Consider the following 27556-nt stretch of genomic DNA (forward strand, 5'->3'; position numbering starts at 1 on the left):
ATGAAACACAAGGTATAAAGTTCAATTATTTTTTATTTATGTAATTAGTATGTTCACATATTTAAACATCGTTTCTTAACAAGTCCGTATCATTTGTTGAATGTATATGTTGTAGTGTTGTCGTGGTTCAGACTATAGTTATGCAACTCTCAATAATCCATTCTCAAAACTTGTTCACCATCTTGTTTATATCTTGCATAGTATTTGAGTATTTGTTACAATATTGAAAATGAATCAACCAATCAATAATTACGTGTACATCATCATTTGCTTCCGCTAAAAAAATGACATCTAGTTTAAAATCTTCGAAAACAGAACATGTAAATATTACAATTTTTTTTTGTTTCATTTATACAACGATTAAATGATAGAATCTTTATAATAGTTCAATTATCAATGGCGTTCGTGTGTATGTTTTACTGTCACACGAGTATTCATTTAATTCTCATACATATCTTATCATTATTTATACAGTTTTTTGGTTTGTGTATGATTTTTTTTGGGTTTCCATTTATTTGACATATCATAGTTTTATTAAAAGTTCGTTTATCATACCGCTATCCATATCCATACTGAAACCATAGATATCGAGATCGTAATTTTAGTTTATGTACAATTTTCTTTATAAATCAGTATGATGGTTAGTTTGGTTTTAATTAAAGCTAGAAGACTATTTGTTTTTTGTTTTCGTTGAAAGTTGAAACTATACGTTTGATTCTCCACTATTCATGATGCTTCATTTCTCGCTAGTACGTTTAAAGTTTTTTTAATTTTTTATTTAGTGTATTCGTGTCGATTTAGTTCCATATTAAATATTTACAATTGTTTAACGTTTATTAGATTTTAGATTCGTTTCGTTTTAGTGTTCACTTCTATGCATATAATCGTAATACTTTTGTTTCGATTGTCCATTTCACAAAATTCCGCATTGTCTGCAATCTGCACGTTGTTTTTTAGTTTTCGAAATTTATTCATTAACGATAATGACTTTATGAAATAATTAGCACTTTTTGTTTTGTGAGTTGTGTGTGTATATTCTGTGTTGTTCATTGTCATTGTTCATGAGCAAGTTGGTGGAACGCGCGAGCGAGTGAACCCCGAAAAAACAAACGAGAACTCTAATGAAATCATTCGTCGATTCGCCGCACGTAATCTAATTAATACCCTTCGGGTTATTCCTTCTTTTTTTTATATGTACACATGGCCGGTCCGGATGATGCTCCAATTTCGGCACACCTTCGCCATCGTCGCACTGTTCTTTTATTTCGGCGCGAGAAAAGTCTCCGCACTTTTGGCACAAAATACGAAAGTAATTCATCTTTGCGAGGAAACTTCGTTAATTACGGTTCGTCGCTTTAATAAATTTCTGCTTTTGCTTTTACCTTCTGCGTTTTGCTTTTATTTTTACTTTTATGAGCTTACGAGTTTCGGAAAACTTTTTGGTATACTGTAATAGTAGTTTGCTGAGTTTATTGAGTTGAAAAGTCGATTTTAATTTGTTTCATAAATTTCTATCCTGTTTCACATTTCTGACATTAGGTAAAATGCAACCGAAGAGACAATCTTTATTAATATTGTATCAACTCTAGAAGTAGCGCCTAAACTAAATCCGAACCGTCCGGAAGTTATCACACGCGCATCTCGCTCATGGCCGCTTGCGGCACGCGCATGCTCGACTTGTTGGGTTGATGGTGTGCCGTGAGAAGTGGTTGACTCTCCGGCGGGGATTTACTCCGCGGCGGCGGTGGCGGCCGTGGTACACTCATGTGCATTGTTGCGTTTCCATTCGGAGGTTGCACAATCCCCTGTTGTTGCATTTCCGCTACAATACACGCAGTGTTATTCATCATGGTCGCATTCTTAGGCAGCGTCATACACTGATGGTGTTGTTGTTGCTGCTGTTGTTGCTGCTGCTGGTGGACGTAATTTTGTGCGTAGTTACTTGCATTTTTAGGCAGTGTCATGCAGTTACCCTGCTGCATTACATTAGGGCTAGGCGGTGGAGCCTTCAGAGAGTTGGTCATTTGAATGGACTGAGCACAAAGGTGTTGCTGCATTTTACTCTGCTCCTGTTGACTATTAGCAGCCAAAATCATTGCAGTGGTATCCTGTTCAACATCTACAATCACATTAGCACTTTGCGAATGACCCATGTGATAATGGCCATGCTTCGAAATGGTTTCAAAGTTTGCTTGTTGCCGGTTTTGCTGTTGTTGTAACGATTTTACTTCCATGCGGGTTTTGTCTCTTTGGTAGTACACCCCAGCAAATATGAGCACGTTTAATATGAGCAATGAACAACCAATTGCGATGGTCACTGAAAGGGCAGTACTATAGGCCGCGTAACCAGCAGCTTCTAAACTCGCAAGTGTATCAGTTGCTGTAGCGTTGTGACCGTGAAAGGTTTGAGGGTTGAAGTTGCCACCGGAGACAACATTGACGCAGGTTGTCACAATAGTGTCTATTGTAGTAGGGGCCTCCAATGAAGTCAAGGAGGAGTTCGGTCTTCTTCGGAACAACTCCATAGTAGGGTCATAATAGCTAACCCGTGAGAGTGGATCCGGTCGAACTGGACCATCATAAAGTTCAGCGTTGTTATGATTTCGGAAGAGATTGTGACGAGCCACAACATCCTCCATGCCTGCTCGATGAAGTTCTGGGATCAACCGAAGCCAAACACTTAGCTGATGGGCTCGGAAATGATTTTTCATTCGCGGTTTCATCCCTGAAACAAATTTAAACCAATTTAATCATATTTTTCAACTGGCAGTACATAAAGACAGAGAAATGGAAAAAAAACATCTTTAACGAGGGAGGAAAGCTGGCAAACTGGCAAACAAACATCATCATCAGCAAACGAGCTAGCGAGCTGCTCCTAAGCACGGATGATTGCGTTTTAATCGACGCAAGCTTTGACGTAATTAATAATATCGATTGGTTGTCGTAATTGCTTCGCCCAAAATGTTGATGTAACATTACGGCTCTGCAGGAACTGAAATTACTTAAAAACAGTCAAATAAAAAAGCAGTCAAACACAACGTAAGCAGAAATTCGTTGATTTATTTTATTTCCCGGTTAAAAATCGAAATTGAAAGATTTTTCCCAATCCAATCGAAAGTCATCCCGGAATATAGCTTTCAGTTAACTTTCAGTTAAACACACAATTCGGTGACTTTCAACGTCCCACATGTAACTACCACTCTCCTTCACGAACGTCGGAGCGGACAAACCGAACGAGAGAAAAAAAAACAGGCGCGATGTGATTTCACGCTTGATTTGCGCGCCGTTTTGTATATCTAACGATTCGCGGGAAGCGGCTCCCGCAGGAGAGCTCGAAGACTTTCATTCGTTTAACTATCTCGGGAATTACGTACCTACTACTCGTGTGCTCTCGTCTCAGTTTTATGTTGCATTATAGACGAACGCAAGACGAATGGAAAACGCACGCGAGTCGAAAACAAAAAAAAACGAATTTTTACGGAACCGGAAACAGAAGCTCTCTAGTGACGTCGGCCAAAATGAAAAATAGTCTCCTAGGTCTTCTTTCCATCATTTCTAAACTAATGTTTTTATTTCTTGCCTTACGTTAAATATAACTTATATTATTTTATAATAGTTGTGAAATCAAGAAACAACATTTTTATTTGATAAATGCTCAAAACGTTTCTAAGAATTTGAGAAATTGAGTCCTAAACGGATCTCAAGAGTCAAGTCCAATTTATTTGAGATTTTATAGCAATTTTTTTGCGCTTTTGCGCTTAAGAAGACTTTAAAGGTGGGTTTAAAGGGGACTTTCGCTTGTAACTATTCCTTAAATATTGTCACCTTGCTACCCACGGATTGTTATCGCCCGATCGTTCATTGTGACGCCATGGCAAGCAGAGCCCTCCAATTATTCTAGGATCAGCGAGGTGATACCTGTTAGAGCAGAATGAAAGCTCGGCGGTCGCCGGTAATGTGATGATACTTGAAAAGCTATTTTCAAAAGAATACAATTTGCAGTGACACCACGATATTTTTCTAAAACATTTTAGAATTTATTGAGATATTCGATTTAATCATTAAAATTCTTTTCTTGTTTTCAATTCCAAGTTTTTCTCATGACTTTGGTAAGATTTAAGCGAATTTTGCATATCCGCAACAAAGTTATTTTGTTTTGTGTTTCGATTAATTCAGTTCCATTTCGCTTTGTTGATTATTTTCCGCTCTGTTTTGTTTTCTAAGCTGCAAATCGTATTCGGACTTGAGTCGCAAGTCCCCGAACATCTTTTCGGCGCATCGGCTGAGCCTGACTGGCGCTCAAAAAGACGAAAGACGAAAGTATTTTAATATAATTCGGCGAAATATGGCAGTCGTATAAATGTCGAAAAGTTTCAGGCGACGCTGTCGCCGCCGCCGTGCAGCTGCAACTTTCGTAAAGTGGTTCGTTTTTCGTTTTTCCAGCGGCTCGGCCACGAATTTGGAGATGGAGAAATTCGGCGACGAAATGGAAATGGAAGCCAACGGATGCAGGATGCGGCGCCATATGCAACCAATCTTCAAATGAACGCACGAACGTGCCGAAAATACAACGAATACAAATTTAGCCCATTTTTTTAAGTTTTACATCGCTTGAATGCGAATAACATTACGAATAAACATAAAAAACTGCAGTATAAATAAAATAAACATCGAAATATTCAAAACGACATTTTCTATTTACGTAAGTAAGTACCTAAGCGGAGTACAAGCGCAGACACGCAAATAAAACAAATATTCAGTTGCCTATATTGGAATTGATCATAACCAACACATAAATATTCATAAACTTTACACCAATTGAAATACAATAGCTCACAGGCAGTCTCGAATGCAAATTCAGCTCAATACACACATTACTCTTGGACATTAAAAGTTAATTAAAATGCATTTTCACGTGTGCGCGATTTAATTAACTCTGGAGTGAATTTAATCATTCTACCATCATCACAAAAGAGAAGATTAGCAACATACAAAAAAAAAACAAAAAAAATTAAAACGATTTTACATTGTAATTTTTGTTATAGTGACTCTACAGAATGTAAATGCAGAAGAGAATGTGAAGGAATAAGGTTGGTACTTATTCTATCCGCACGATCAAGCAACCGAAAGATCCAATAGATTGAACGCACTTTTATTAAACCTTTACTAACACCCACGTAGCGACATCTAGCGATCGACACACAAAGTATACTATTAGTAGTAGTGAGGTAGTGTGTTTGCTCCGTGAGACATCTAATAAATGATCGTGCGAGGAGACAAACTTTGAATATTGATGTCCGCACACTCTACAAAGGAAAGGTCTCCTAAAACGAATCTCCACGTGGACTAAATTAACTGCCAGTTTAATCAATACATTAATCTTTTAAAAAATATATTTTACGTGAAACAATATTCTAGGTTTTTGAAGTTTATATACCAACTTTTAAAATGAAGATCTAAACTACTGGGAAACTCGTATAGAAAACTGATATAAAACCTGAAGTAGAGTTCTATCAAGTACCCCAACCAGGAGTTTGTTTCTAATGGTTTCTAACGGCTGCACGCAAACGGCTAGATACTTGGAAACGTGCGGAGATAGTGAAGATTTGTCTCCTCCTGGATGGGTGTAAGGTAGAGGTGGTGGGTGCTGTGAATATGATGGATATGCTTCACGGCGGCGCACACCGCCTCCGCCACCGCTCCATATCGGAAACTTTATGCTTTATGCATGCGCTGCATGCAGCCAGGCAAAGTGGATGTGCAATATGCACGGCGCGGGGACCGGGAATCGGGAACATAATAGATATTCGACAAGAGCTGTCTACCTAAACCGACAACTTCTTAAACTGCCAAAATCATAAAATAAATCAAGTTATTATAATAAAATTTATCATTCTATAAGTGATTTCATCAACTTTTAGGTTATATATTTGTGTTTTTTAAATGTGTAGTGTTTTACGATAACACGTTATATTTGTTTGCTTTTGTTGCGAAGTGAGGAAAATTACGATTTGTCAGCATACAGGCAAAAGAAGATGCATGTGCGCGTATGTTGGTAACTATTGCGGTAGGCCACACAAAACCGGCTGTGCGATGTTGGCTGCATACCATAACAATGCGCGAGCGCGCTCTGTCGGTTGAACGTTTGGTGATTGCAGTCGTTAGGATAGAGCGGTATGCGCACACCAGTAAGTGTTTTATATCGAGTGCTCCGAAATGTTTTCACTGTGGTGTCGAGTAAGATGTGTGATGAAACCAGCGTGGATTTAGTGGAACATGCTATATGAGATGAAGAATATGCTAAATGCGAACATCGCTGCAATCCGCGCCACGCTGTGCAGCGCCGAAACTAATGGAATATGAAATATCATTTATTACGAGATGCATTAACAATCCGGTACGTGTCGACGGCGAAACGCGAAGGGTGGCGTCTGCAGGAACAACCAGGGCGTCGCAGGAGGCGGCACTCAAGCGGATGTATGCATTTATTTTGATTAACATTATTCACATACACAATTAATTGCAAGAAATATTATTTTTGCAGAAAACAAAAATTTTTATTTGTATTTATAGTTGAATAATTTAAATTTTTAACTTTGCGGGAAAAATATGCACACCACTATGAAAACATTACTGCAGCAACCTTAAAACAAATACACTTTATGTATATTTTTTGCTACGTGCATAGTGGCGTGTTTCATATATTTACAAAAACAAAAGCCGGCCATAAAACGATACAACGATACAAGAATAGCTCGGAGTGCAACAAATCTCGCACCACAAAACAAAATGCGTAGTGGTGGCGGCGGCGGTTGTGGTGGTGGTACAACAAACATTACGACCGAAAACCGCGCTATCGCTCGACCCTCCAAATTATTGGAATTCTATGGTGCGCTATTGCCGCCGACACACATAGTTTTCAGATACAGTTAATAAAATATGCCCGGCAGGTAATTTTGCGCATATTTACAACTCGTGCTAACTACCCTTCCAACAGCGGCGGGCCGCACAAACCGATTGAGCTGCGCAAACAATTTGCAAAATAATAAACATGAGCGCCACGATTCCCCTTCGGATTCGTGGAGGGGAATGCAATTAAGGTTATGTGGATGCTATTTTAGTTGAGCGAAACTTAATTGCTTATATAGTTTCATTAATAGTCGAAATATTAACTAACCTAAAATTGATAAAATTAATAAATAGGGATTTAAATTTTACATTTCAATAACTCTTGAAATCGTAATAAATATCTGTTTCACTTACCAATTTCTAAATACTTCTGATGCACGCTGTCGTACTCGTCCCAGACGATCGATCGAAAACGATTTCGCTCTCTGGAGGCGGCAAGCACTGGCTCCTGCTTGTGGTGCTCGTTGGGATTGCTACAAGTAGGGGATGGAACATAAAACGGCAATTAGTATACAATTAGCGTATGTAAATTGGATTTTTATTCGTTTCCGCGCGAGTGTATTCGCGAAACGTGCGGAGCCCGTAAATGTAAATGCGAATCGCTGTAAAAACAAATGGCGCGCCCGTGCCCGGACTACCGCATCGTTTAAACCAGCGTTTCGGGTCCTCAGACCTGCAGAAAGAGAGCTGCTAGAGGCCAGAGACAGTTGGAGCGCATCCTTTTGCGATAATCGTCGTCTATATCGGCGATTAAATGATCTGAAAAGCGTTCGATTTCTGGCAAAACCCAAGCAAGGTTGGTGGAGAAAAAGTCAGCCATATTGTTGGTATCTGATTTAGTCAATTCTAATAATATCAAGTGAAATTTTTGAATATGTGCTTAAATTTAATGTTTAAAGTGACTATTTGTGATAATATTAACAAATTTGAGTAATTTGAACAAGTTGATATGTGATTTTGCATTAACTCCACACGAAATTGATTTTGTTCGTTATCATTGGATACCAACCTAATGTGGCAAACTCAATCTAATTGATTTCACTCCATTCGCCTGATTATTCCGGCATTTCCACTCCGTGAAGCTTGCAAACCTACTCGCTGACCACTTTGACTAACCAAGTTTGCATGCAATTCAGTGAAATATTCGCAAAAATTTCTGTTGTCTTTTGATTAAATTTGCAATTTGCTTAAAATCTTTTACAGCGTATGTTTTCGCTTAAAAAAGTTACGACGAAACAAGATTGCGTCGTGAAAGTCCAAGCGTATACTCCTTTTTTGCGTTTTATATAGAAACCTGTCTGATCCCAGTCACCTTACGAGTACCTAGGCCCGAAGGGCGTGTGTGAGTGCGTGGGCGCACCGTAAAAGTGACTTTACAGACTTTTCCATTTAAGCGGGATAGTTTTTCGCCTTCATGCTAACTGGAAATTTGCGCATCTCATTCGGTATCTACGGTTGGAGCGAAACTTGAGAGACCTGAGATTGAGACCAACACTCAAAAGCAAGCAAGATGTAAGATGTGGGATTTGTGCGGCGGCGGATGGCGGATTACAAACCGTAAAGTGTAAACGGGCAACAAAACGATGATGGTGATAAAAAGTGCACGGTTAGAAATTAGTATGTTGCCCGCGGGCAGAGTGACGTTCGCTCGCAAGTTGGATTACAAGTGCCGGCGAGTTTACAACCTTGTTGCTTGAGGGAATCTTAATAACCGTCAAGATTTCTTCGTTGCGGGGATAAAACTCAAGTAACAAGTTTTCAAATTAAGTTAAAGATTTTACAAAATCGCAAGACATGAAAAAAATATCGTAGAAGTATTAGCGTTTGATATAAACAATAAAATTGAAATAGGTTAGGTTAGGAAAGGTTTAATAAAAGCTCACGGCTGATTTATGAGGGCATGCGGTTTGGTGCGGCCATTAAATAATTTGATTAATAATATCGGACGTTTGCTTCCTCGGACTCGGAGTCGTTTTTATTACCGCGGCGTTCAGCAAAGCTTGAACGCTTTGATAAATTTGTGCCGCATCATAGAATCGCCGTTTCGGCGACACTTTTATGTCATATTAATGAGAGAAAAGCGACAAAAGTGACCAGTAAAAACCCTTAAAACTACGACCAAATGTTCATTATATTAGTCATTAATATGAAGTGGTAACTACTGCGCATGCCAACTAGCATTTTAACAACTTAACAATTATATTTTAATGCTTCGTTGAATAAACTTATAAAGAAAATGTTATAATAACCATAATAAAATGCGTTAGAATATTCTCGTGCGACATGAAATTCTTTCGTCGTTCTAGTTTGCCATTGAAGTCGATACCATCATCATCATCGAGGGATCCACTCGAGCATTCAACGGCGCCGCTCCCGCAACAATGTATTGATTGCACTGCAAAGCAAAGTTTTCGCTCCATCAAGACGCGAATACATATTCTCGCCCCGCCAGCCTGCATATTGCACATCGCCGACGCGCCATTGACATTCGCATTGTGTACGTAATGGCAATTTTCGTCTACGTCGTCGACTCTTCGAATTTTTAGCCGCGAGTCGCGCTAAAAATTGATCTCTCCGCTCGGCATGCTCGAGAGATGGCAACTTTTCGAAAGTAAAATATTATCGTGCTGGCATACACTTTAAGTCTAAACTCTTAAAACTCTAAGATATCAGCGTGTGTCGCGTGGAAATAAAAGAAAACCGCCGGAAAGTTTCCTGAAACAACGCGAAACTTTTCACGAATGTAAATATTTGATATCAAGGTTAGATAGAAAATTAAAATTTCTTCCTTGTGGAAATTAATTAAAGTTTACATTTCGTTTCATTTTTAATTAAAAAATTTATGAGACATTCATGAATCGATAATATATTATCGAAGAATAGAAAAATAAAGTAAATTAACTAGAAAAACCGGTAGATATTCAATAAATACTTATAAAAAGTGTTTTGTTATTATTCTAGTTGTGTTTATTTTTAAATTGATATCAAATTCACGGACACAAACAAACTAGCTCCAAGGAATCACCTGATTTTATTTTAATGCACAAAAATGCATTCTAGCGTCACCTATGAATTAAGTCAAGAAAGTGTTGCTCCCCTCCTTCACTTTGATAAAACTCTGAATTGTTGGTAGCCTTCATGAATGAAGGTGTCGATGTGAACTCACGCGTTAAATTCAATCTAATAAAGCAACAACATTATTGTATCCTAATAAACAGAAAGAATCTGCGCCTTTTGGTGATTTTTTTGTTTTAATTTATACGATTGAACAATAACGGTAAAAGTAAACTCGTTATTCATTCACATCAGCTCCGGTTTCATTCATTTATCTTGATCAAGGCCCGATGCGTTTAAATTCTCATCAGCCACGTTTCTTTTTTGTTCGTTTTTTTTGGGGATTCTTTGTTCTTTTATCATTTTTTGTACGCGTGTCTAGGGTTTTTTACGTTTTCATTGTCTTGGCTTAAAATTTATGTTAACAAATGATTAATTCACATTTTAGAATAAACAACTTAAAACAAACGCTATAAATTAAAAGTAAGAAATAAATGATATCAAATGACATGCGTTTTCAGTATTTTTAAAATATTTTTTTGCTCCGATTGATTTTGATGTCTTTTTTTTTCTTAAGGAACAAGTTGATTTCGTGTCGATTTGCACACAATTGTCACGTTTATAGATATCGCTTTTCGGCGTGGCATTTGTGGGATATTTGTCATTTTCTTATACGATCCGAGAACGTATGAATGCGGCACACCAAAAAGCGAAGTGTGATATTGTGCGGGCTGGCTGAGGGGGGTCACCGAAAGGCGACATATAAAAATCCGCTTTTTAAATCCTGACCCTTTTTGTCAGAGTCCAGCGCCGAGAAAAAGAATAAACGAAACGCTTTTCCATTTTGTCGAGCTACCAATTTCACCTTTTGCGACAATTCCACAGCTAGAGAGGCGGCTTACGTTGCGTAACCGGCATGGAGGGTTTAACAATTCTCTGTGCTAACAAAGACATCCAGGGCGCAAAAAATCCAACAACGAATTGTGCAAATGTTCAAACATACCATGCGTCCACAACCATACACCAACAAAATAATTATCACCATTATCATTATAATATATTACACAATTAGTAAACTAGTACAATTTAATTAACCTATGAGTTTGTCAGTACATGAAACTGTTGGGTAAATGTTGAAGTGTTAAACGTCATGTGCACTTCAATTGGCTCGTCACTTACGCACTAAACAAACGATGCTAAAACGCTTGCAAATTGCTTTTGCACTTAGATCACCCACACCTATCAAGTTCAATACATTATGCCAGCATTAAAGTATCGATTCAAGTCAAAACTCAACTTAAATTGTCTTAAAACCCCACAAAAAAACATCAACAACTTATGTAATACGCGATATAATGTGATGACATTTCAGATTCGCCAACATTAGTACATATATCACCGACTACACTGGATATACATTAGATTGTGATGACTCCCTTTGCGACTCGTGGGTGCTTTACGCGTCGTCATCAATATTTCATCAGCGAAACGCGCGGAATAAACGACTGACACGCAGATGAACGCTCCTAACACACTTGGGGATGAAGACGTGCAAGATGTTGGAGTTTAAAGTTAGCTGCCGGGGAGTGTTAGGACATTAGCAATCGAAATGCGAAATTCCAAGATAACCACGCGAAAATGACAAGTGACAAATGGCAAGCCGGCAAATTGATGATAAGATAATGAATTGTGCGTGCGAGGCACGCACTTCCGGGAAACTCGTGCGAAATTAAAAGGAAATTAAATCATTATATATAGATTTGTAACATGTAAAAGACGTGCGTGCGTAGCTAATGTTAAAATTTGCGTAAGAATAGAATGAAATTAAATTTTATTGTTCGCGTTGTGGATGTTGATTTTTTGCTTATGACTAAGCTTTTAGTCGCTTTCCTTCAACATGTTTAATAAATTCCCGCACGTTCCCGCCATCATAATACGTTTCTGCATCTTTCGCAAGCGCGGCGTTAGTGGGTCCCGGCGTTAGTTTACTGGAAAACCGAATTAAACGCCGGAAATTTCGAACACATTCTATTATGATGCAAACACAATGAAATCTAACGCCCGCGGCGCTCGTAGTTTTGTGCGCAATCCCCGCTTTTCATACCACCTAACCAAAAACATACCGCAGTAACTAACCAGCATACAGCGAAAATAAATGTATGTACCAACACAACGTCTCTACGAAAGCTTTCAGAATAATATATCTGTGAATAAATCCGGAAGATTGCGAAATTATTATTTTCTGCCTGTGCGCTTAGGATGCAGGCGTGTGTGCAAGTTGAAAACTTGCAACAGCACCCGAAACCGGCCGCCCCCTATTCAAATGTTTATGCGCGCGTGTGGCGGCCGGGATTTTACGAGGCTTCGTGTTTCCATTTCGCAGCACTTAGCGGGGCGACATGTGCGAGCAAACTGGCAAAGTGGCGGTGTAAAGCGCGCACAACTAAAACTCGCCCGTTCCGGAAGTTGCGCCGAGGAAGGAAAGTATTTACAATGTGCGTTTTTGGCACGGCCAAGAAGGCGATGTGTGCCAAGAATGAGCCCAGTCGACTCGTAATTGCAGTAAATAATAATTTATGCCTGTAAATATCATAAAAAAGCTGTGAATTATATGTGTCACAACAAAAACCGTATCTTATTTGGCACAAATAGTATTAATCTTGTCTTCTTACTGATATTAACGCTGCCAAACTGAAATATCAGCGAAAATTAGATTTCATCAATATATTCCGATTATTTGTTTAAAAATAAATAGTTATTTTAATAAATATTATTCAGCATTCAATATCTAAATTTATATATAATATTAGTTTACTAATATTTTATTTATTCATTGAACTGCTGCGCGACTGAAATCGACTGATCTTATTTAATGCAACAAAGTGCATTCTTGCGACATCTCGGTACGATTTGAAACGTTGAAAGAAACAAGTTGAAACTTGTTTATTGTTATCATTCACTTGTCAAGGTAAACATCGCGGCCTGTATACCTGTATCTAACATAAATATCAATAACAAAATTAAACAGATTTCAATGAAATTCCATCAATCTCTTCAATTGTGGAATTTTAAATAACTTGCTAATAAAATCTGTCAATAGCGCGATTTTAATATATGTAATGAATATCGACAATAAAATAAACAAGTATTTTTGTATAATTAAAAATAACACGATTTGTCAATAAATTTATTTATTATTCTTGTTCCTCAAATGATTTGTGCCTACGCAGCATGCTTGAATTCGCACGAACTCGATTGTTGCACATTTATTTTAATGCATACATACGCACTGATAAAACATACAACTTACAGACACTAATAAACATCACCTGATTCGAACGAAACGCGTGCTACGATATTCCGCAGAATAATTGATTGCAAATAAGTGCATCCTAGCGACATCTAAACAATAGTAAATGAATTATATTTAAAAATACTACTCAAACTATTATTTAAAAGAGTTTTTAGTAAATAATTTCTTCAGTGACCCACATAATGTCTTAAAATGATTTTTCCTCATCTCAAAATAAAAATAGACGTCAAGAATGAATAATTTTAAAACTTTCGACTTTTATACATGTTGGTACATGTTATAAAGTTCCCCTCAAAGTTTTTGCATGCGGTATGTTTAATTACAATGCGTCTGCTTTATTGTTTGCATGTTTGCCACAAGTTTCGAACAAACCTCACGAACTTGTCGCGCTCTTTGCCGGCATCCGGCTCTCACAGAGTCCGGAATGCACGCAACGACGAAGGACGAATAATGCAACAATAAAACGCGCCGCGACATTCCGCACAATTTCACCAACACACGCAAATGTGATTCAATTTCATTATGCCACCCGCTGCGAAATCATCTAAATCTACAATCACGTGTTATTTTAGAACCTCACCAGAACGCCTCACTGAATTAATACGATTTAATATGAGTGTGAGTTTTCTGTCTTCAAAGACAAATTCTCCACAAATTAGAAATCGTATTTATTCAAGATATACAGTGTGCTTTCAGTGTTTCAAATTCTCACATTTAGTTTCGAAATGTTTAGTGTTTGGATTTTGGGTTCTGCGTCAATGTTTTCTTGGGCAATCTTCTATGAAAATATTGAAGATTTCGACAATGCGCGAACGCTTAGAGCGTGCGCGCGATTATGCTCATTCTTATGCTTATGTCGAGGGTGGCGACGGCGGCGCGCCTCGCAGAAGGGCGGTAAATGAAAATTAGCATTCGCGTATGACGCGCGACGCGCTATACCCGTGGCCGCGTCGGTGAAATTTATTCAAATTTCCATGAATACGAAATTCTGCGTGAGGAGCGCTGCGTTTGCGAGGAGAACAATGCGGACGTAAATTGGAAGTCGACGCCAAGTTGAGCGCAAGTTGAACGCATTCACGCCCCAACAAATTTACGCGCAAACATACGCGAGCGCCATATTTGCGCGCGAGCTAGATGCGGGCGAGTCTCTTTTCTCGCATAATTCGCGTCATCAATTCGTCTTAGTGCAATTGTTCGCGAAATTCAAGTGTTTGTCCTAGGCTGCCTATTCTCATTCATAGTATAATCGCTCTTATGTGAATTTATAACGTAACACAACAAAAAAATCAACCAAAAAAGTCTTTACTCATCTCTAGCTTAGCTTCTCATTTCTGCACGTCAAAGAATGTTGTGAACAGCAATTCGGCTGCCAAAAAGATTCGACAATTCCTTCACTGCACGTGTGTACATAGGAAAATTGTAGGGCATAGTAACTCACCCGGTTCGAGCAAAATTAGCAATGTAAATGATGACGGCTTCCGCCAGCGCCAGCTCGCTTCTCGTGTAGTTGCGTGGAAAGTGGTTGAAGCCGTCGACCAGAGGCGCTCCGAAGATGTACGGCAACTCCTCCCCGTGCACTGTGCCCATGCGCTGCAAGAAAAACAAACAAATGAGGAAACAAATAACTTTTCCAGCCGCTGGTGCCTCCCGAACAAACGCTCTGTATATACGTATGTATTAAAAACTCATAAAAGTTTATTTTTTGTTGCTAGAGTCTGTAGAGTTTCGTAAATTACATAAACAACGTAAATAACAAGGATACTCGCTTGTTTATGAAACAATGTTGCATGCTTGGGGAATTGCGTTTCCGCTTCTGCATTATTTCATTTTTTATTCAGCCTGCATGCGAAAAAATAATTAAAATGACTTTGTTTCCAACAGTGCGACCCTTTGCGTTTAGTTTTAATTATGACGCCGTTAGCTAACAAACTATCCCGGAAAGCAGTCGTTATCAGTCGGACTAATGGTTCATTACAATCAACACTGTGCATGTTATAGAACAGGCAATTTGTTTGCACTCGTAGATTAATTTAACTTTGACAATCATAAAATCAACTAAACAAATAGTTAATTTGAAATGTTTTCAATGTAATATATGTGATCTAGATGGCGCTGGTGGTACGAAGTTGAAGAGACACGATTTCATGACTTCCGTTTGAGTTATCTTGGGTTGATCGTGCGTGCGTAGCGGTTTGGCAAGATTATTAGACTGTTACGCGTTACACGCACGGAATGGCGGGCGCAAAGCGCAAAGACGTGCCGCGACCGCAAATGTCATCCGTCTGGAAGTCGGCAAAACACATGTCGCCTGTCTCCGCCGGCGTGGTTCGTTATTCGGCGCTCACAAACGTCGGTTATAACGTTATTAGTAATAATTTCGACGCGCCACTGGCAAATCTCTACATCTCGAAAGTCAACAAGCCCCCGAAGTGCCAAGACGCTGTATAATTATATTCGCAAAAACTTTAATCATCTATACAAAGAGTTTGCGTAAAATTTAACATTTGACATTTGTTGTATGCGATTTGTTCTTCCAGACGCGCTGTATAGCAGAAAGTTTAGGTTATGGAGACAGCAAGGCGACATGCTTTATGACTGCGCCATCGAGTAATGTGCCATGCGAGGATTCGGTCGTAATTTAGAAAACGCAAATGTTGCCAAAGTTAGTTGAGCTGACACCCGTACTACCCTCTCACCAACGTCTTCTATTTTCGCGTGTCCTATAATCTTATAATTGCTTCATCAACGAAGCGCACGTTTACTGAAAGCTGCGTCGCGAAGGTTTTAGGTTAGGGCGCGCGTAAACGATGAAAGATAAACCGATATAAATCTAAATTGTGAACGACATAACGACACGACGCACCAGGTTAGTGGTAGTTTTAGCACCCGAGCGAGTTTCGCTGTAAACATCTATTTGCGCCACTTAGGAGACGCGTTATTATCTTCTCCGAAAAAGCGGCTGCCGCGACCCCGCTAATTCAGTTCGAGGTTATGTGCGAGCGGTTTCGGTTTCGTTTTATCGTTCGCGCGCACCGTTTTGTTGAAATTGTCGTTTTATTGTGTTTTTATTTGTTGCGCGCCCTCTAATGGGCTATTACGCAGCACTTACGGAAATTGCTATTCATGACCGTACGGGGTTGTTTTATTTCCAGTTAGACTCACCTGTGGATAGTCCCCATCTTTGGTCTGGTAATCAAAGACATAAAAGAATGTCTTAGGTCCTGTTTGTTCTTGACCTGGTTGTGGAGGTTTCGCACTAAGGAGATCCCCGGTTTGAACAAGAGGTGCAACAAATTGTGCGTCTGATAATGCTGCGACTGCTGCATCTCTGGTATTGATAGGATGTTGAACAGTGCGTTCCCAGTCTGTGTATTCATTCACCACAGTGAAGAAGATCTCACTAAGGTGATAAGTATAGGCATTCCTGACGTAGGTCCTGATGATTTTATCCCTTCGTTCACCTTCAAATCCTGCTTGGATGTCCGCCGCGGAGAACCTCCACAATGCTTCACTGGTAACCACGCCAAAGAGAATATCATAGGGATTTGTCCCTCGTGGGGTCAAGTTTGCTTCGGACCGCTTCATATTTGCATTGACAGGTCCTACAAAATTCTGCAAATCCGAAGGCTTAAAATATGTCACCAGTTCTTTGGCAAAGTCTGTCTTGATGACGACCCCATCGACGCTAGGCCCAAATGCACTCAGGTAAGCTGGTGCTGCCACCTCTGCTCCCAACAGATGTTCTAAGGGAGCTTCTCTTAAACAATCTACAATAGCCTCGTGGTCTTTCCCCACATCATCAGGGATAGAACAGTTGACCTCCTTCGCTAGTTTGACTGCATAATTAACTGGATCTTCAACTAAGGCCCACGAAGACAGCGCTGAACCACTCAAGAGCAGTGTGCGATGAAACAGACCAGGCATCACCGTCGGTGAAATCATCAAGAAGTTGATGCACGCTGCGCCGCTGCCATGACCAGCAAGCGTCACGTTCGTCGGATCGCCGCCGAAAAGGGCGATATTCTGTTGGATCCAGTGCAGGGCGGCGATTTGGTCCATTAAACCGTAGTTTGCCACGCGCGCTTTCAGATGCGGCGCTGGATTTGCATTTAAAAAACCTATAACCAGAAAATTCTCGTAAGTTTTGGCATTGTAGGGAGAGGACAACACGTGCAGGCAATGAACATCAGCAACAGATGTTTGCCAAATGAACTAGAATTCAAAACCTTATATTCTATAAGGTGTTTGGTAAGGTTTTATCAACACAACACTAAAATAAATACTTACCTAAGATACCTAGTCGATAATTAAGTGTGACGACCACGAGGTCGGCGTAGGATGCTAAAACACTCCCATCGTAAGGATTACCCGAGTTCCACTCGAAGCTTTCGCCGTGAATGTAGACGATCACTGGATGGCGAGTCTCGGCACTTACTGCAACAGAGAATAAAACGAGATTAGAAAAACAAGGCACAAAAGAAGTGCGCTTTAATTTTTACAAGCAACGATATTATGTAATTACGTTTATTACATCGTCAACAAAGTGCCTCGGCGAGATGAGATGAGACTTCAAACGATATAAAATCTCATCAAAAACTCACTAACCTACAATGCCTCGCAGACATAACCAAAAATTTTAAAAACAAGCAAACGAAAGTTGAATTTTTTCATAGTTTTGTTAGTCAGGAAATTTATCACTACTGATTTAATTGTAATTGAAAACAAACACGTTGAGCATTTCCTGGCTGCAGCCATAAAGTTTTAGTCGCGAGGAAAGTTTTAATAACGCAAAAGAAGATATTAAAGGGAAAATGGCGGTGCGTGTAAAACACATAAGAATTCGCAAAGTGAACGAAGCGTTCGGCGCACTTTAATATTTAATACCTTAAGTGCACGACGATATCACACAGCAAACTTGTTTCCGATTATTTACGTTTTCTCTCGCCCCAAGTACTAAAATATTGAATTTTACACAAACGAACATAATAAACTTTTTTCACAGTTTTAATTCTTTAATTTAATGCTCAAATTTGCATTCTCATTATGAACTCAAACACAAACTCTTTTGTTTAATACAGACTTGCAACTTTTAATCCATAACTTTGTTTAAATTTTCCGTTTTGCGCAATTGCGAATTTCTACACAAGTACTCAGCGCAAAAGTGCAAGACTTATAAAGAGTTTGTGCAGGCTAAAAAAAATCTGTTGAAAAACGTTCGCCAAACGAATAATATATAAAACTATGCAAATCCTCCCGCGCTCATTACGTGTTCATAAAACGCTTTTAATGCGGAAACTTTTCCGCGCTGATATTAAAAGTATGAAAAATGAACACGCCGGCGAGGATCTCCGTGTCCGCGCGCATCGAGAATTGAACGGAAGAAATGCACTCTCCAGGAGACGTGCTCGCGAGCCGCCTGTTACTTATTGCACTAAGAGGCGCATAATTAAAATGAAAAATCGAATCCGCGGAAGATGCTCCCGGACGGACTGGAAATGAACAGATATGAACATTAGACGTAATAACATGAAGTAAATCTTCGAAAATTACGACTCTTTTTCCTGCGAAAATATAATTGCTACTCATTATACACTATCATGTATAATACGCCCTGAGTGCAGGTGAAGTTTAACGTTCAGAGATGCCCAATTAGTGAGTCGCATTTCATTCCAATTAAATATAATAAATTAACAAATTAGCATAAAGTTGTAACATTGCGCGGTTGTGCGCTAGTGGGAGCCGGCCCAAATGCACAAATACAGGTTACATAACCTATAACTCAGCGCTGAAATTACGTATTCTATGTATTCCAATTATAATCGCGGCCGTAGGTGGGTATTAAGCACGTGCGTGCGCTCAAATACGCGAAATTAACAACGCCAACAAACGCGTTCCGTTGTTTGTTTGTATTTGCATACGCCGGAGATGCACACGCCAGCGCGAGAGTATTATGCAGAATGCGCCGCTTCGCGACTGCACCAGGAATGCTAGACATTCGTTTGTTGTTGTGCCCCATGGCCGGGACTATTAAGTAAAACAACACAAATGTCTCACCGTGTGCGTCGTGTGTTGCGAGGATATTAAAACCTTCGCGTTTACTGGTGTATAATGGGTTGACTATATTTAGCGTGCGAGGCGGAGCTTCGACTCGGCTACGGGAGTTAAGTGGAAAGTAGTTGTAAAGCCAATTAAGGTGTAATCAGATAAAATATTTCCAGTCATTTGTTTCTCGTCTATGTTAATAACTGCGAATGAGCTTAAAAGGTTTAATTAAACTTGATATATTTTGTTTTTATTACTGAAAAATTGGAAATATTACTGTTTTTGTGAAATGAGGTATAAATAGGCAACCCAATATACATTGCATGATGGTCATTATGTAGACTGCCAGACAAAGATAGTGGCTGCACGTTGGCTGATATTGTTGCGCTTGGCTTGTGCCTATTGTGTGCGGATACAATTGAGCTGCAATTATATTAACCGGCATTGTTGCCGCCGCCAGTCGTGGATCTGCACGTGCATAGTGCTGAAATTATTGAAACGTCGATTTTCGAAACAATTATCTCGTTAAAGTCTATAGACTGAATGCATGTAAATTTATCACTAAAACAAAATGGCGGCGTGGTTGCATAACCATATTTGTTTGTTTGAAATGAAAGTAATTCGTTGTGAGAAGTGTGTTGCAGCATAAAACTTTATTGTGTTACATTCACGAATGTGCAAGAGTGGCGGAAATCGCATCTCTCTACGCATCACGAGCAATTTCCACGCGTTTTCACGTCCGCACTTATTTCCAACTACGAGTATTGCGCTCATCCGGATTTATTTACCGCGCGCATGATTCGGTGAAAAGATGATTCGATGCCAGCTCGTTCCTATTCAAATTGCAACTGAAATGTGTTTAATATAGGCAACACATTCCCCACCTGGCATTCAATGGCTGTTAAATTGGTTGCATTTTCTTTTGTTCTGATTTCCAATGCACTTTGGTGAAATCACCTCCATCGCCACCACCTTCGCCGCCGCAATTGATTTTATCACTTCTCACTTTCCGCAAGCGATTGTATTGAATGTTTCCGGAGTTTCTTCGAGTGTTTTTCGTGCATGCGCGCAGATCGGTTGGTTTTAAGTGCTCGTAAATTGTTTAGCTTCTTTGCATAGTAAAAGTGTCTCGAACACGTGTTTGCTTTCGCTTCGCTCCCTGACGCTCTAAAATCCCACTCCACAAGTGGAAATAGAATAGATTCCATTTCAGGGGGCGCTCGTTCACCCCCGCCACACCTCGACGCTTTTCTTTTATTTTATTTCACATCTTTTGCATGCGGGTATCCGTTGCGAAAACGATCGGAAAGGTTGTGCCGGTCATTGGGGAGAGAAATTCCGAGAAATTCACAAATTCAAACAAACATGGCGCTGGTCGGGCGATTACCGACGCACACAATGGGGCGTCACGAGTTTCAGCTTGACTTCGCCGCCGATTCCACAAAGATATTAACATAAACCAGTCTCTTTTACGGCGCGGGTTTTTCAATTTTTCCGGAGCAGGAAATTCCGAAACGAACTAAATTCGAGAGATTCTCAAGTGAAAGATGAAAAAACAAAAAGAAGAGGAAATCTTAAATATCTTAAAATTTTGAAAGTGGGTGACACTGTGTCCTTCAAATATTAGAAAGGTGATGACAAGGGCGGAAGCTGGAGTAAAGGAATTCCCGGAAGTCTCCTGCTAAGATATGCTAACGATATGGGCGGCCCCGACGCGTATTATTTTGCATCGAATTAGCATCTCACTATTATGCACCCCTATAAAATCATATGCTAGGAAAACTCTCTTCAAGGCACCCTGTCCAAAACTTCCGAAAAATAAAACATGAGCAACACATTTCAAATTCAAAAAAACAACATTAAACACTTCAACACCTTGCACCTCATCCATTTATTTTAAGAATTTGTAAAATAACCGTTTCTCAACTTCAAAGCTTAATTTACCCGGGGATGCATTTGGCGAGTGTTCAATCAAAATTAAAATTGAATTAAGAAAGATTGAATTTTCTTGCAAATCTAGGTCAGACTACAAGTGGGGTGCGCCGAGAAGTCTTTTTTCTTCATGGGGATGCAAAGCAGCAAATGCAATCCGGCGACAAGCGTGCAATTTCGTTATGCGTATCCACTTATGGCTTGGATCGTTGCCATCCGCAAGCGAGGCGAGACTTTATTTCCTCTCGTCGCCATCTTGTTGGGTACAAGGCTACTCGTACATTTCTTACATTTCCCAAGAGGCGGGATTTACAACTTGAAAAACAAAATTTACTACTTTGGAATTGAATTATTGACGTATTAATACCAAAACATAACCTTAAATATGTCACAACAAGCTCATAACTGTATTGTGATTTTCGAAAAAATGTAATTGGTTTTCGAGTTGCTGTTTACACAAATTTCCGAAACAAAACATTTACATTTGAAGAGTGTTGCCTTCACCCTTGTTTCGAAACAAGCCCCCCCAATTAAAAAAATAAAAACACTCTTTTTGACGTTTTATGGCCATATATGTTTTGTACGATTCTGTTTTTCTCGGTATTTTCTGTTTTATTTTTTTGTCGAGGATGGGGGTAGCGCAGATAACGCCGTGAATTTCAATGTAATAATTAGCCCTCGATGCCCGGCATGACGTGAGCAATTCGCGTGCGGCGGCGGCCTCGGCGGTGGTCCGGAGGGACGATAACGTATTGCAGGAAGGGCTCGTTACAAATGATTCAAGCGTTCAAGCGTCGCGCTGATGATAGCGCCGCCGCCGACGGACTGTGCGAACAATGTGGGGGGTGGTGGCGGCGTGTAAGTGAGCTTTAATCACAAACCGAGAGCCGGGGGCGTTTTTACCGACCGGTCATTGTTACAATCACAAAATATTAATTTTAATAAAATAACAACCCACAATTGCTACATTATAACAAACAGTTACATTTTTCTGTTTTTAAAAAGTAAGTTTTTCTCCGCGCAACTGTAGTAAACATGTTATATTGGTTGCATACTTTTGTAACACTTTGTAGGTTATGTTGTGTAGCCGGCGCGGCGCCGGACGTATTTATGCGATTTCATTTCGATGATTTATCGGCGGTTATATTGCACGCCACACATAACCCAACTTAACCTGACATGAACATAAACAAACATAACCTCAACTGCAACAGTAGGTCTGGCGCGTGTGAGCGCACGCTTGTAGAGGTATAAAGCGTTTCTATTAAAATCGCCCTCGACGGACGTATTACGGCCAGCTCTCCGTTTTTTTTTACAATCAACGGCGTTCGCTTCGACGCCGCGCCGTTAGGCGTTATGGCGCGCATTCCAATTCGAATTAGAATTTCATCTCTGATGGGAAAGTTGGCTTTCGCTGTGCCGGAAAAATAACACGGCAGCGTTGCGAAAACAAAAAGCCGGCGCAAAGCCATAAAGCACAATGAAACATAGGTATGCGATGTGAGGGGATAATGGCTTTGACCTGCCAACAATTTTTCTACCTATGAGTTTCCAACTGTCCAAAAGCGATCACTAAAAGTATTTACTCAATAATGTTGGTTGAGTTTTGATATGACAAACACGTTTTTCGAAAAATAGAAGCCATAAAAATAGTGTCAATTTTTTGTTACACAAAAATATAACCTAATTTTCGATTCAATTCGCGCACACATTCTGGGCTTTTATCCTCTTGCATATTTGCACCCAGCATTTAAAAATAAAACTTTTGCTGCGGCTCGCACACTGGCCTGAAACATTGAAAATATCCGCACGAACGCATTCAAATTTTTTTCACCAATTTTTCCAATATATTTCAATACGGGTGGAGCGCTTGAGTCATTGAAATGTAAAAAAATACAGCATGTGTGGTATTGTCAGGGCCAGCAGCGACTATGGTCGAAATTATATTACCTCCAAAAATTTTCCTGCAAAATGCCAGCAAAAAATGGAAATGTTAAAACCATCGAGCTAAAAACTACAAATTGTTAATTGTTTTATTGATTCAATTGCATATTTTTTTTATAAATTTCCACACTAATCCATTTATTTTAATTGCGTGTCACAGTTTTATAAACTAAATATTTTAAATATTAACTTTTCTGTTTACGAGTACAACCTTGGAAAAAATAATTAGAAAGTCGTGAAGTTGTCAATTCGACAAATTCGATCATGATGTTTGTAATTCAAGCGTTTGCAGCTTCATTTGTTTGTTTAATTAATTCCGCCACCTCGTCTTTGCCTCAGTAGCTTTCACCACACATACACGCGCGCGAAAATTCACGCAACACGCACAAGTGACGTTTTATTAATTACGAAGTTATCATTATCTAATTACGGACTGCTAATTCCGTACAATTTAATTACGGCTTTTTGTCGGCGCTCTCGCTTCGTTCGTTTCATTAATTTTATCAATTTCGCACACGCACATATAGAAAACACAATCGCCACCCACCAGCAGGGGGAGAGAGTTTCAATCCCACATCGCGGCGAGCAAGGACGAGAACGAACGAAATTCGTAATTCAATTTAAATTAAATCCCATTTTCGCATTTCGCGTGAAGAAAGAACGGAGGAGTGAAACAGCAGATGAGCATGAGGGCAAATGAGGGAAAGCGCCTCTCTTCGCAGAACCTTTTAGGAAGCTATAACACTATGAGGCCTATTTGCAGAGCGAACACAAAAGGAAAACCCAAATTTAAGTCTTGAATGGATCGAAAATGGACTGGGAGAAAGAAAGAGGGTAGAGGTATTATTGGGGTAAATTTAATTTTAATATTAAATATAAATTTCCACCTAAGTAATACACAGACAAAGGGAATTAATAAAAAAAAAGTTCATTTATCATGTCTTCTAACCTCAAAACCCAATTTTCCACGGCAGCAAAAATTAATTTTTTAATTTTAATTTTTTTGCAACTTTATTGGCATGCTGGTGGTATCAAAGCGACAACCCCCATAATTATAAACCATCGTGTTCTCGCCGCCCCCATCCACGCAATCCACGCTACAAACATTACACTCTCGCTAACTGGAGTTGCTCCATTTTGTGTAAAAGCAACCACTACTACCACCACTGCCAGCCCAGTCGACAAAAGGGTAGCCGGCAAGCAACGCCGTGCTTCAAAGCTGCGGCAATGGCGGCGAAACGAAACGTGGACAGTAATTAAGTCCTCACACCTTCAGGCAGGGGCTCAGAAGCCGACACCCGAAAAGGGTAGCTTCGTGCTGCAATCGCCCCGGCGTAATGAAGAAAAGCACGTGCTCGAGGAAAACGTACATTTTCGGAACTGGGAAGTGAACATCCAAGGAAGGGGGCGGAAAGGTAAAAAGGGTGGTTACGTGTATAGGTGTTAGTAAAATGATCACTAAAGGTCTGTAATTGACTACAAAGTAATGTATGTTATTTGTTAATACAAAAAATTCTCCCAACATAACCTAGAAATATTTATGCATCAAAAAATGGATGCGTTCATTTCCGTTTTATTCTTTTTTCACATATTTATGCTTATTTTCGTTTCGGTTTATGGTTTCAAACAAAATGCATATATGCAACACATCGTACCTTCGCGTTGCGAATGCAAATATTTTATGAAATAACAAGCTTCCCGATCGGCGTTAATAATATCCCTGGGGAAGGTACATGCTACGCGCAATTTTATCGACTTCGCCCGTCGCGCTTTCCATAAAATTTGTTAACCGCGCTCGCACGATGCTTTCAATTCTTTTTGAGGAGCCGTCAGACCTTATTCAAACAATAACACGTCCTTGTCTGGGGATGTTTTCTTGAAGCGGTTGCTAGTGCATTGGCATTTGAACGTTTTCCGAAGTAGTTCCAGTATGGTTTCACTTGTTTGCTTGTTTACTTCACTTTACTTGTTTATTTTTGTAATTTTTCTTTATGCCAAAAAATAATATTTACAAAATAAAACGTCCCCTGGATTATTCAAACACATTAAAATAATTGGCAACAAAATGGAAGTCATGATGAAGTGGTTGTAATTTTAAAAATGGTGATAAGTCAACAATCCATCTTTATTAACGACGAAAAAAGCTAATAACGCCAAAATGTCAAATACAGTTTTATCTGTTGTTTAGTTTTTTTTTGTCATTATCGACGAGCTGTTGCATCAGGGACGGTAAAGACTTCAACTTAAAGGGATAGACGTGCATCATGATTGATTGATGCTTAAATTTGCAACAGGTGCATATTGAAACATTTAAACCGAAACAAAACGAAATAAATTCGATTAAAAAGCGTAAATAACTTTGAAATATTATATTTGCGGTGCACCAGTTACAGGAAAGACAGTAACACAATAATGTTAGCCGCATTTCTGGTCGAAATATGCGAAAGTAGCCACAAAAAGAAGCAGAAGCAAATGGGTTCAACGCTCAACCCACAGGACGAGATAACAGCGACGAAAAATGCACAGTGCTGGCCGTGTTGGAACGACCACAGCATCAGTAGCAGTGCGAAAGAAGAGGAAGGAAGGCAGTGGTAAAGAAATGATGTATGACTCAATAGTTCATGTTTTCGGGGACAGCTTAAGTGGCGGTCGGCGTTTGCCAGCGCCACCACTACGACGATCCCCTGTAACATCAGCACACAACATGGCGGACACCGAGTAGCCGAGCCGAGAGGAATGACAAGGGTTTTGCTCGACGGTGCTCGGTGCGTTTGTTCGACGACTACGACGAGGAACGCTCTTTTTGAGAGAAACGCATTTTCAAAGCTACACCCAACTGTAAGCGGTAGTACCATAGTGCTGATGCTCGCCCGAAATGAATGTACGTGCAGCGAGGTTAAACATTAGCACTTTTCGGCGAGGGCGAGAGATAAAAGCGTCACAAATTAACGTTTTCCTGGCACCCGCCCGAAGAATGAACATGAATGTTACAAAAAGACATTTTAAAGTGTCTCGCATCAAACAAAACCCACAAATCTATGCTTTTTCTTTTTTTATAAATTTAATTAAATCTGGTGTGATTTTATGGCTATTTATATTTTGCCAGGAGTTATTTTCTCAGTTATTGTGTTATAATTCTTATAACTTGGTGGCACCCACAGAAAAGGAGGAAGAAAAAGCTCGAACGAGTTCTAAGCCGAATTTCGGAGTTTTGTCCGTGCTCCGCGGGTGGAAGTCGAAGCCAAAGCAGAGACTAGACAGATTAAATCGTGGATGTCACCATACGCGGAAACAATAAATCAACCGATAAAACCTTGAGCCTTGTGCGGCGACGCTCTTTTATACTTTTGCACTTTTTACGTGCTGAAGCTCAAAGTGGTATACAACTACATAAAATATACCAATCACTAGAAAACATCAAAAACAATCAAATTTTACAAGAAAAAGAATCCAACGTATCATAAAAACAAATATATTTAATAATATATTTTTAATTATTTCAAATTATTCTGTAAACACCATGTATATAAATATAATATATCGTCGCCGCTTTCGGATTTTTCTTCTTCTTTATTTCGTGTTTTTTTCCTTCCGCGCAGCGTTTCGGAGACGACGTACGAGCGCCGAGAATATGAACCTTGCGTGTAATAAATACGAACCGTTTTGAAGAAGATTTGTGCGTTTTGCTCCAAAAATTAATATAATATATACATGTCACTGTTATTTCCAGACATAAATAAAGGTGCTTCAGCTAGTTTGCTCAACTTGTCAACGATATTTTTCATTCGCAACCGCAACCAAACTTAGCTAAACAATATTATTAATAATTTTATTACTGTTGTAAATTTCGAGTTGCTGTCGGTAGTTTGAGGTGCGGAATTTTACTTTTACAACTTTAATTAACTCGGAGACTAATCGTTTTAAGAGAGGCGTTTGTTTCCAACTCCTTCTCTGCGCTTTGATCTGTGTTCTCACAGTTTTGTAACAAATTTACGCCGATTAGATTTAGAAACAAAGTCTGTAATTAGGTGAAATTGTAAATTTCGAAACACTTTACTTATACTTAAGTCTTTAAAATGTTTCGTAATTTTTGCCTGTTTAATAATAGAATGTAAATGACGATATTTTAGTTGACGGACTTGTTTGGAAGGGTGTGAAAATCGAAAGTAGGTCCAAAGTGTAAAGTGAGACAGAAAGCGCGGAAAAACAAACTTGAAATTAATGAATTTTGATGGAATAATCGAATTTACATAATGGATTAGACGACGTAGGCTGTAATAAACTTAAAATTACATTTTACTCCTTTTCTGTGTGTATCACAACGAAATATTTCGGATTTTATTGTTTTGCGATACAAAATTG

General features: G+C 39.3%; 1 protein-coding gene across 2 annotated transcripts in view; it reads right to left on the reverse strand.

The window, feature by feature from the left end:
• Positions 1 to 15: 15 nt before the first annotated feature.
• LOC135795317 (neuroligin-4, Y-linked-like) overlaps positions 16 to 27556 on the reverse strand; it is a 141767-nt gene continuing 114226 nt past the window's right edge. For both annotated transcript variants that reach the window (XM_065306953.1, XM_065306954.1), the window contains exons 4-8: positions 17564 to 17710; positions 16439 to 17394; positions 14715 to 14866; positions 7264 to 7382; positions 16 to 2725 (exon numbers count right to left, since the gene is read on the reverse strand). In XM_065306953.1, the coding sequence (XP_065163025.1) occupies positions 1629 to 2725; positions 7264 to 7382; positions 14715 to 14866; positions 16439 to 17394; positions 17564 to 17710 (2471 nt within the window). In that variant the 3' untranslated portion in view covers positions 16 to 1628. The remainder of the gene's footprint in view (positions 2726 to 7263; positions 7383 to 14714; positions 14867 to 16438; positions 17395 to 17563; positions 17711 to 27556) is intronic.

The sequence above is a fragment of the Atheta coriaria genome, unplaced genomic scaffold, assembly GCF_025399875.1.
Source record: "Atheta coriaria isolate IRGN ID8LTWV9N9 unplaced genomic scaffold, Caltech_Dcor_3.1 hic_scaffold_7_pilon, whole genome shotgun sequence".
NCBI classification, from domain to species: domain Eukaryota; kingdom Metazoa; phylum Arthropoda; class Insecta; order Coleoptera; family Staphylinidae; genus Dalotia; species Dalotia coriaria.